Genomic DNA, 12,398 nt, shown 5'->3' on the forward strand with positions numbered 1-12,398 from the left:
AAATCAATAATATAATGCATATTGGAGCACTTATCAGTATGTTCCTCTAGGGTGTGTGAACTTGTGCAAGCACTTAATTGGACATAGTGGCCTTTATTTGGGCTTCTTGTGTGTGTGAATGTGCATGCCTATGTGTGCATGTGCATGAGTGAGTTCATTGCACGCAGCTATAGACTCTTAAGGAGTCTAATTCTTGAGTCGGACAAAGAGCCCAGTGTGCCACACACAGTTCCTAGTCTCCCCCCACCTAATCAACCATGAGCCCAGGAGACAAAGCCCTTTGATGGGTAGAACAAGGAGCAGTGCAAGCCCGTCTGATTGGCAGAGTCGGGGTTAAAATCGGCATTGAAATCATTGACAATGAAGGCCTCTCTGCCCTTTTGACCACGCAAATGCCTTTTAGCCCAGCTCCTAGAAAGTTTAGAAAAGGGGTAAGCTCAGAATATAAGTGAGAAAAGGAGGAAAGTTAGGCTCTTTGTCATCAGATGCTTTTTTTCCTCTGCTGCTATTGAGAGTTTGATTAGTAACGGTCTGGAATATATGCTTATGATGTGTTATGGACACAGACTCACACGGAAACCTGGAAAAAGATAAAGAAGAAGCCTTGAACGAAAAGAATACAGTAGAATAGTGAGAATATAGAAAATTACTCTGGTTTTAAATTGGAAAAAATAGAGAGCCAAATACGCAGATGAAGGATCCACCTCAGCCTCTAAATTAACAAACAGGTTATTAAATAATTAATGCTGCATAGCCAATTACAACTGAATGCTGAAACTATAACAATTGCAGTTGATACACACAGCTAACTTGCCTTGCATGCACACAACTTGTTAGCTAGGACCAATCATTTTTATGCAGACTTCCTAACTGGTGCTTTGGTGTACACTACATAACATCAACCATGCAACATACTATATACACTACTCATACATAGTGAGAATCTGTGAACAACTCTCCACTCTTTAGCTCAAAACAATAAAAAAAAGATGTACACTTTGCAAGTTTAGTTATTAATAATTATTTAACAAACTGAATTCCCTCTGAGGCAGAGCACAAAATAAACCTATTGAGAAAGTGAGTTTTAAAAAAGCACTTGCATTTCAGCAGCATTGCTTTCAAACGGTAATGTTAGCTCTGGAAACTGGCCCGCTTGGATGCTTTTTAGTGGTAATGGGACTGATCTCATATTTGGAGTGTTTAAACACCAATAATAACCCAGCGGGTGAAGGATGTTGTTAGAGCTTTTGGAAAGCAATCATCCAGTGGACTAGGTCAGTGTCTGGGTCAGTAACTGAGCAATTGGCCAGAGATCAAATAAGGGTTGGATGCTGGCCTGACACCATTTTACACCATTCTCACTAGAAGCTTCTGTAATAACACAAAATGGTAAGCTTTTCATGATACAAGCTAATATTGAAACACAATTATTTATTTATTATAGTTCTCCCATACACTCCTAGTGTAAGTACCTGATGTTTAACTTGCTTATATTAAGTGTCAAAAAAACTCAACGGCAAATAAATAACATATTCAAGGTCACATAGCCCTATTCAGTCCAGCTGAATTTATCATGGTTGTAGGGAAACAGTGTTACCGGCCAAGCTCCCGGTATTTTATGAGCACCTTGTATGTCCATAATTACAGCCTGACCACGTTTTTTTTTCTGTCTCTTAGACATGACATTTCTCAAAGAAATTTAAGTATTGGGGTATTGTTAGGGGTAAAGTAGAGCTGGCGATTGACATGTGTGTGGCCTAGACATAAGCATCAACATCTGGGGATTAAAATTTAAATTGATGAACAAGTGTCAAATGTTCCTCAACTGACAGCAATTGATTACTTGACGATGGTTCCATCGATGTCGGTAAGCCCTCAGACTGTTTTTGTCCCATGTAAAATATGTAAATGCATATTTATATGGGACAAAAACAGTCTGTACAGATGTAATCACCATGACATCACCAAAAGATGTAGTTCTTCTAATAACGATGTGAAGCTGGCTCCAAAATCAAGTCACCCCCCTTGAACTCCCATGTCTAAAGGCCCCAGACTGTTTTTGTCCCATGTAAAATATGTAAACAACTTCTTGTCTTTATTAGAAAAACTAAAGCTTTTGGTAATGTCGTGGTGATTACTACCACAACACTAGTTGACTAAACTGTGCCACAAAGTACAGATTTTCATGGAGTCTGTGGTACATACCAATTTTGCTAAATTTACGACTATTCGTTGGTTTTCTGCAAACGTATGTTGTTTCATTCAGTGTAATTGGAAATAGAAGCTTGGCTTGTTTTTATAGGCCTATGCGCATGTGTTTAGCATAAATTTACTCAAGCAAAACAAACTTTTTGAGGATTGTAGTAAACTGTTGCAGTCAAAGGGGAATTGAAAGTCCAGCACCAAAATGTACAAGTTAATTTAGAACAAACAGTTGAACTGTGGATGTTTTTGCTCATGTATAGGGAATGGGAGAGGATTTTGGATAACAGGAAAGCGCCTGAAAGCAAAACTGCTCTTCCACAGTAAGGAGACAACGAAGGTGTTTGCTGAGGCAGTCAACTGCATCACTCTGTGTCTAAATATCTAAATTGGAGAAAACCAGCGATGTGAGACTTATCTTTATCAGAAAAACTGATGCTTTACCTCAAAATGTGCCTCTTATAGTCGAAGTAGAAGAAGTAACAGTTTTGCAAAAACTTAAGGAGAAACATCATCTCTGAAAACTTGTTCAGTCTTTCATCAACAAACTCATAAACACCACTAATCCACTCTGAAGGATGACCTCCTAGAAGCTTCGTGATCATTCAGTATCAAACTTAAAAAAGGAATTTATTTTTAAAGAGATGTTTTCAGAGCTTCGGTACCCAGTGGTGAAGATGGTCTCTATCTTTAACTGTGACCGAGCTGCCAAGGCACTTCAGACCCATGTTCCATTTCACGCTCTAGCTCCCACATTCAATTTTAATTGAAGAAACTTTTCTCTTCTATCATACAGACACAATGGGTTGCAGAAAAAAGATCTGATCCCATATCTTATCCTTTTTTTAAATTTCTAAAATACGGTCAAACGGTTCTTTTTTTCTTTTCTTTTTTACATGGTTCATCTCAGAGACGAACACTTTCTGGGAGGTTTGTGCCTCAAATTAGAACTGTTCTTTTACATTCCTTCTCTGTTTTGTGATCCCTCATCTCTGAGGCATCACTTCCACAGAGACATACCAGCCCGAACAGGCTTAAAGATAGAGATCAAATTCTAGTAAAGGAAGTGGTATTTATATTCTGTAGAATCTCAGACCAGGGCTTAAAGAAAGGAAAAAATTCTGTGCCTGAAATGTGTACAGGCCTTAGGAGACAGGATGGATTAAGTTACCCGTGGGTATTACAATACTTTTTTGGAAAAAATGATGGCATTTTGAAAGATGGACATGGCAAATGCCAAGGCTTTCTGTAAGTAGGATCTGAGACTACATAACTGTTTCTCCCCTTCAGATGATGCTCAGGGGCTTTAAAATGTGTAAATAAGAGTCTGCACATAATGCCCATTGATCTGTACTTTTTTCCATTTCCTGAAGGGAGAATCTACATTTGAAACTTCACAGCCCATTGTCATTTTTCTCTGCTTAAGGTTATGTATATTTTATCAGAGTAATGTCACATATAATGGTTCTTTAGATTTTTTTCATTGTTTGTTGTTTACCCTCTGGCATGTAGAAATGAATATCCCACAAGAAAATAGCTAGCTAGGCACAGAGTACAATCTACTGTAAATTGTTTGTTTAGAAAAGATGTGAGGCAGAAAGTACTTCTCCTTGCCCTTAAAACATCAGTCTGAGATAAAGGCTGAGATGACTGGAAAAGGGGAATTATATCTTCTTGATCGGTGCGGATCAACCCACACAGTGAGTATCAGACCAAGACGAAGGAGAGATTAGCTGGATTGTCTGTCTCCCTGGGCAGTTTAGATAAGATTTTTACACAGGAGGCGAAGATCAGATATGTGCTTTCATTTTTCATCTGCAATTTCATCTTCTCAGTTTGAAGAAGAAGATGTATTGATGAGTGATCAGATAACAAACTACAGAGTGCCACATGCCTGTGCATGCGATCTGTTTCTTTTTGTAAAATCCAGAAGCCACTGTGTGCTGGATTTCTGTCTGATTATCTTTCAAGTCATTCTTATGGCAGTCAATCAAAGTGATAACTTTAAATGATAATTAAAAAGGTTTGCTGCGATTAAACTGATCCATTTTTTGAGAATACTATATAAACGTTCTCTGAACAAAAATCCACATTCACCCATAAATATGGAGGCGCACCAGTATGAATGATGTAAGATAATGTGATGTTTTCACACACTGTGTGCACCCCATTATTCAGCAGCTCATAGGAGCACTTTCAGCAGCAATAACTCGTAGTGATTATTTTCTGTATGACTTTATCAGTCTTTCACATCATTGAGGAGGAATTCTGATCCACACTTGTCTAAAACATTGCTTTAGTTAATTGGATTTTGTGGGAATTCTTTTTATCCACAGCTCTCTTAAGGTCCCAACACAGCATTTCAACCAAGTTGAAGTCTGGATCTTGACTGGCTCATTGCAGCATTGTAATTCTTTTCTTTTTCAGCCTTTCTGTTGTAGATTTGCTGCTGTGCATTGGATCTTTCCCCCAATGCCCAGATGGCTTCCAAGTGTCTACACTTTGCTAATACACCAGTAACCTCTGGATCCACCTAACTCTACTTTAATCACATCACATCTAACTTGTTTTTCTGTCTCACTATAAGAATGGACGAGTTCTTTAAACCTGTGATTTTCAGTAGTTGCTCTGCTTTTATACAAGTATGTCAGGTTAGATTTTATAATTAAGGTAATCAACAGCTAATGACTAATTTTGTAAGGAGCGACCTTATGGAATAGCTTCGTTTATCAAAAGGATTAACAACATGTACAACTTTGTCAAAGTTAAATACAAAGGAAGATAAACTAAATCAAACTTCATCTGGTTTCTCTTATGTTTGGAATTTTGACCTGTGTAGTCAGATCACACGAAAAGGAAATTAATCTGCATTAATAGCAAAAAAACTCAATTTGAGACATTCTAGTAAAAATTATTTGTTGTTATAATGCAGTATGTCTAATATCGTTCACTTTTTGAAAGAAAAATATATTTTTAAGAGTGGGCAGTCCAATGATTCATTTATGAAGACATATTTATGAAAGTTTAGCAAACAATGCTCAATCAGCTGCACTTGACCTTTCTCTTCCTTTTTTCTCTTTCTGTATTTATTCTCAGCTCTTCCGTAAGCTGTATAATGTGGCCCACACATTACATGCAAAACCAACTAATTACTGCTATCCAAACTTTCCTTTTAGCTTCAGCAATCCTTGTCCCTGACAAAGCCAACAACAATATGAGTAGTCTTGCTTGTGAATGCCAAGTACCCAGAGCTGAATAAGAGTGCTTATTTCCCTTTTTAATTATCTTATAGCAGGTTGTCTCCACGAACGCCATTTCCCTGTAAACAACTTCTCCCTTCAAGCAAAGTACACAGTAATTAAACCCAAGGAGATGGTTAGATATTTGTTACCTAAATACTGTATAATGTTGTCTTGGCCATAAATAAAAATGTGCTCTGTTAATAAAAATGCGATTTGTCACAATAAATGTGTGTCTGTTTGCTGTTTATCTGTTTGTTGTTTGGCTTAGGGGATCACTCTTCCTTTCGGGCTTAAACAGGTAAATAAACTATGAGTCTCATAGTGAGGTGTTGGTTTGAAAAAAACATCTAACCACCAACAGCAGCACCAGCAAACCTGCTGTTTTGCTTCTGCGATTTCTAGTTTTGGCTGTTTTCCAAGCTGATCTGTTTACTTAAACTAAAACTATGCATCAACATGCACAGTAGCCCAGCTCTCCCACACGGTCCTCTGTCTGAGCTCTGCTGCTGACTGGCAGCACAGACCAACCTCATGTTTACGAAAATCTCACCTTTGTCCATATTTCTGGGAACTTCTTTCAGGCAAACACATGACCTCAGTAATAAAAAAAACACTGTCAGTAAATTATTATTTTAGCAGAAAAGTCTGGCATAGAAAACATTCTGCTGTGTTCAAACTTGTATGTTTTGCTGACAACTCATTAAAGCATCAGTTGTATTGATGAGTTTTCTGTGAATAAGACTTCAAGCGCTACAGGCTGTGTAAGGCTGCTGGCATGACTCTATGGAAGGACAGTGGGTCAGTGGTTGCACTGTTGCCTCATAGCAAGAGGATACTTGGTTTGAACCCAGACAGAGTCCTTGTGTGTGGAGCCTGCATGTTGTTCCTGTGCTTGCTTGGGTTTTCTCCAGGAGCTTCAGTTTCTTATTGCCATGAAGAAAAAAAATGTTGTGGTTAATGCTAGCTGTCTGACAGGTTTATGAAAACGCTTTAATACTCAAGGCTATAAGCTAAATGCTGATGAGTGTGCAAGTCTTGACATGTTCGTTATCTTACACTAACAAGTACAAGTTGTCTTCAGCAGTGGTGTGCGACACTGAGTTATGGCATCAGCTTTTGCATTATGTGGGGTTACTGTTGTAAAGGACTGTGTTAGTATCTTTTTTTCCCAGTGCTTAAATCTAACCTGCATGTTAAAAAAAATCTATAGTGCAAAACTAGATGAGAACACACTAAGTAGTCATTTGACTTTCAATACATTTCTCTTCCAAGGATTTGAGTGCTTTGATTCATAATCTACGATGTGGAAACTATGAAAACCATTTTCTTTAACAGTTGATTTTTTTAAAGATAATTTTAAAGATGTTTTAACAAAGCGGTGGAGAGACTTACCGACCAACAGAGAGATGTTGCCATCCCCATAAAGGTCAGGCTATTCCCTGACCTTTAACCACGCTAAGCGCATGGCTAAAGGTCAGGGAGTGGCCTCAGATTGATTGCGTTTCCTGCTTCGTCTGCTTTTGTTGGAGATGTTGTAAACTAATGGAAGTTCATACATGGTGAAGAAGACTTCTCACTGCCTAAGCATTTAACACATGAAGATGAATTACTTCAATTGATTTCCTACACACACACACACACACACACACACACACACACACACACACACACACACACACACACACACACACACACACACACACACACACAGCTGTTTCATATGGACTTTTCTGTTCCATTGTTCAGTGAAAGGCTGAATAAGAGCAGCTGTTGACTGACCGGTTGAGTGCCTCACTTTAAGCAACAGAAAATTTCTATATTTAGAATATTATTAGAAGCATATTATACTTAGTATATGTAGTCCATTGCTAAAATTCACTGCTGTTTAGTACATTATTTCAGACAGATAGATAAACTGTTTTTACATTCTTCTGCAATCCAGTCCTTGTACCTGATAAGATAGCTTTAAGGATTTTGTTTGTAGCTTCTTTTGCAAAAACACATAATTTGTTCACATTTGTTAGACAGCTTGTCGGGCATGAAATAGTATTTTTGCACCAACAAGGTGATTCTGATAGAGCTATTGGCGTATCTTTGTAATGTGTCCTTAAAAAAAACAAAAAACATGGACCTTGGCATGTTAAGTGCAAAAGAACTGTCAAGGTTGAAAAACTATCTACAGCAGATGAATACTATCTGAGAGTCAGAAGAGGTCAGAAAGGGGTTAAAACTGTGACTGTTTTTAGCCATCTGTAAAACACAGTGGAGGCTCTGTGATTGTTTTAGGCTGTATTTCAGCCATCAGCTTTTGATCAGCCATGCTGTACCATCTGGAAACTGTCTGATTGCTTCAACAACAACAGTAAAAACATAAATGAATAAAAAAGCACACATTATTAAAGCGGTTCATCTTGACAGAGAAGGGGATAAAAGACTGCCAAAGGAGCTGTGGAATGTCCTTCAAGAAGTTTAGAAAACTATTCCTGAAGACTACTTATAAAAGTTACAAGAACACTTGCCTAAGAGAGTTCAGGCTGTGTTGAAGGTGGTCATACCAAATACTGACTTTCAAGCTTTTTGAAAGTGAACAAACTCTCTTTTTTGCCTTACAGGTTGTATTTTTTATTTCTGTGTACATTTGCATATTTTTCAATAAATCACTACCTAATTTTCCTAAAAAACATGGAAAGAAATTTTGTTTCTCAGGACTTCTATAAAGTACTTTAGATAGATCTATTAATGTATTTTAATACCATTGACTCATAGCCTCTAACTGTATTTTCTGTTTCAGTTAATCTTCCCCCACTCTTTCTTCTTGTGCGCTCCAGGTTTCAGGCACCATGAGCAACATGAGGAGTGGCCTGCACCAGCACCTTGCGAGGCTTGATGAGATCTTTGCAACACGGGGCGACTACGTGCAGACCCTGCAGTTCATGCAGCAGATGGCTGACAATGTGATCAAACAGCTGCTCGGACTGTCTGACTGGGAAAAAGCTAAAGTGGACCTGGCATCCATTGCCGATCAGTCAGCAACCATAGAGTACTACAGGTGGGGAACAGAAGAGTACATGTGTCAGGGTTGTACTGTGTGTGAATCTGTTTACTCGCAGTGTGGGCGATGCTATAAAAGTGTCTAGTTAAACAGGAGGAGAAAACCACCCAGAGCTCGAGGACAGGATTCAGGAAGGATATTTCTGTCAAAGTTGGTGCACGTTTCTGTTGCCCTGAACATTTTTAACGGTTTAAAGCTCCCCAGATACGTGGGAGGTGGAATTTGCACATTTATTTATACAATGAAAATCAGTAGAAAAGTGTTTAAGGAATATAATTATTAATGACTTTGGAACGAGTTTACTTTTCATACATACAGTCTTTTATATCAGTTTATATGGCAAAAGTTTATCTAGAAGACATCTAAGCATCGGTGCAGCTAAAAGGCAAATTCACCAGTGTTATGTTAAAAAAATAATCCAAATTAAATAAACTTGCATATAGTCATGCACATTCGTTTTATAGCTGCAATGAGCAATTTGAACACAGTGGAATAGATTACTTTCTACATGCTATGACCTGAATATATCACATAATATTTATTGGGTGGGTTTAAATAATAATGCAGCTGTGTTTGTGTGTGTACCTACATACTGCATGTTAATTATCTTCCAGACAGTTCTTTAGGATGTTCAAAAAAAGAAGCATCCCATTGAATGATTAGCAATCATTGCATAAATGAAAACAGCAACTACTACTGCAAAAACTACTGCAATGTGTTAGCGGAGCTATTTTCCGAGGCTTTGTCTCGCTGTTGTTACTCTCATCGTCTTAGAGAAAAAAAAAATGGGCCCATGTCCAGTTTTTATTTTTATTCTTGAATAGGCTCAGTGGTGCTTTCTGTGGAGTCTGCAGTAACAGACAGGCTTATGTGTTTGCATTGATCTGTAATGTGACTCCTTTGCTAAGCCAATAAATCAATACCCCACATAGCTCCATGCTAAAAGTGTAGGCAGACTGCAAGCAGACAGCCAGACATTGTAAGCTGTTAATGGACTCATTATCACTGCTGCACTCCAACAAATAGTTTGTATGCGGTTGGCTGTGTGTGCTTCCTGTTTTGTTTTTTTTTCGTTTTTTTTTTCATGTTGAACTTATAAAAGCCTGAGTGTTGTTCACTCTTCCAGTGTTGTTTTGTTACTTAGTCACAAAAAGTAACATTATTACTTCCAGGAATTGCTCAGTATTCCTTTTAACTGTGGCCCAATGCAAAACTGCTGTTTCTAAACATTCTTAGTTTACCATGCAGTTTTTTTCTCTCTCTATTGATCTGTTTTTATCACATCAGATTTAGATATCAACAGCATCAGTACTTTTTTCTTTATCTACATGGTTTCTAAGTCAAAAGAACTGCCCAGCAGAGTTTACCTTTTCTCTCTGTACCTGTGTGGGTCCTCACAGGGGCTGCAGCTTCCTCCCTCAGTGCACAGACATGCCTCTTAGGTTAATTAATGATTAACTGGTGATTCTAAATTGGCCGTAGGTATTAATCTGAGTGTGAATGACTGTCTGTCTCTGGGTGTTATCCCTGTGATGGACTGGCAACCTGCCCTTCACAAGGATAAGTGATTAAAAATGGAACAGCGATCCTTCATTGTTATTCCTGTGTTTTGAAGTCAGATACATTGCAGACAGTTAAATATTTGTGTACATAAACACTTTCAAAAGCCAGATTTTTTCTCACAAAATTACCTGACGCTTAGATGCAGGATACAGTCACCTTTGACCTGTCTGTGAGGGTAAACAGGTAGAACTTGAGCAAAACATCAGGAAAGACGGACAAATCTCAGTCTTCTTGTATTTTCTTTCTTGGGGAAAAGAGGCCTTGCTTTTTATTATACATACATGCCGCCCATTCAACCTCCCGCGTGTATTCATGCTTTGCTCAGACTCTAATTGGATTAGGATAACATAGACAACAAGGTGGCAGCGTTACTGAAGTACCTCCCATGCTGATGCCCCAGCTTCTTGTACTGTCCCCTGCTGAGGGGGGAAAGATAAAACGAGGAAGGAGATGGCGGCGAGGGAGAGAAAAGGGGCTAAAAGGGAAAGAGAGAGAGGGGAGAGAGATTAAAGAGACTGACAAAGAGGGGGAGGAAAAAAAGATGGAGAAGAGATGTGAGATGGATTCTGTCAGAGGGGTAGAAACTCTGGCTGGTGAGAAGTAGAAAGAAATGATTAAATAGACAATAAGAATATACAAAGTGATGTCAGAGTAATGTATGCAGGGTGGAAGATGAACAACGATGGAAATAGACAGGAAATTAAACTGAAACGATTCCCCACAGTTTGTATTTTTCATAGCATGAAACATTCAGCCACATGGATTTGAATCCATTCATTATAAGCCATCTGGACAGGTTTACTGTGTCCAGCCACAAACTGTTCGAATAACAGATGGTTACAGTGAGGTGGACAACTCTACCACGTTACACCCGCCACCACGAACACACTTTCACACACACCTCTAATGCACGTATCCGATGATGTGAAATTAGGTGCAATACTTTACCCTTTCTTTCTTTTCCTGCTTGTCTTTACAAGTCATTTTTTATTTCACTAGGTTCCAGCATCGATTGAATTTTTCTGTATATTTTGATTAATTATAATAAGAATGATTCTCTGCAGAAATCCTGTTTTTTTAACAGTTGGTAAACCACTAGCTAGCACAGCGGAGTGCGGTGCAGTTTTAAACAATTATGCGGCAGATTTACCTCTCAGAATTCATATTTCTGTATGTGTAATTTAAAATAAATTGGTAGTGATGCCTGCTGTGAAAAAACGTTGTTGGTTGCTTTCAAGAGAAACCCGTCTCCAGCTATTGACAACAAAGGTATTATTACGGGTAGAAATAAAGGCAAAAGTACAAAAATAAAGGCTACATTTCAGAAACTGTATTTCTTTTTAACCTCCCATGTTCCGTCACCTCCCATAAATAAAAGGCATTCACCAGCAGCAGTTTAATTTTCTGGTCTGTCTGTGTCTGCAGGTGGCTCACATACCTGCTGCTCCTCATCCTGGACCTGATCATCTGCCTGCTGGCCTGTCTGGGACTGGCCAAGCAGTCCCGCTGGCTGCTCACAACGTGAGTCTTATATACCCTGTAACATTGAGCTATTTTACAGCAACAAGCTATCTTTTTGTTCACACGAAAAGTGGTAATCTGTTCCTTTTTCCCCCCCAATTCTTTTATGTGATATTTTTCTTCTCTTTCCTTGCACAGCAGGAGGGAGAGACAGTGGGTGAAAAGCAAAGGCAGGATATATAAAAGAAAGAGTCAGTTGGGAGATTAGTAGGCTAAGCCTTAACTAACGGGGTGCTATTATGGAAATAAAATATATTCATTTTTCTTTTCTGAAAATATTCCATTTTTCTATTTTTTTAAACAAAAATAGAGATGAGTTGAGTGAATTAGTATGAGTTGGTGTAGATGAAGGAAGCTTGAGGCGTGATAAATTGTCTGTGAACAAGGCAGCTAAGCACTGAATCACATCCTTGCTCAAACACTCGTCTTCTAGCCATTTCCGTATGTCACCCTTTGCTTTTTAGCATTGCCAGCAGTGGGCTGAACTTGTTCAGCGTTACCATCTCAGTGGCTCTGCTTTGCAAAGAGGTTTGGAAAGCAGGGGAGAGATGAGATGTTATCAGCAATACAACTTCCTAAAGATTGTTTTCCCTCTTTAACACTTGACCTGTTCTAAATAGGCTGGGCATGAATTACATTAAACAACAGTAGGTGGAATTTTATTGTATCTCCAGATTATAAAGCATGTGATTTATAGCTTTTTTGTTGTTGTTTTTAGTTGTATCACACTAATGCTACTCTTCAGAGTGACAAACATCCAGAATGAATGATAAATATGTGACAGCACATGCCAGCTATACTAAAACATAAGCAGTAAA

The 12,398-nt window shown here is 38.4% G+C and overlaps 1 protein-coding gene across 1 annotated transcript in view; it reads left to right on the top strand.

Annotated features, from left to right (window-relative positions):
* The window catches only part of ttyh2 (tweety family member 2), a 73,107-nt gene that overhangs the window by 37,301 nt on the left and 23,408 nt on the right, over nt 1–12,398 (top strand). Inside the window, exons 4-5 of the mRNA XM_039616518.1 lie at nt 8,273–8,493; nt 11,485–11,580. Coding sequence (XP_039472452.1) covers nt 8,273–8,493; nt 11,485–11,580 — 317 coding nt within the window. The remainder of the gene's footprint in view (nt 1–8,272; nt 8,494–11,484; nt 11,581–12,398) is intronic.

Source organism: Oreochromis aureus, linkage group 8, assembly GCF_013358895.1.
Source record: "Oreochromis aureus strain Israel breed Guangdong linkage group 8, ZZ_aureus, whole genome shotgun sequence".
NCBI lineage: Eukaryota > Metazoa > Chordata > Actinopteri > Cichliformes > Cichlidae > Oreochromis > Oreochromis aureus.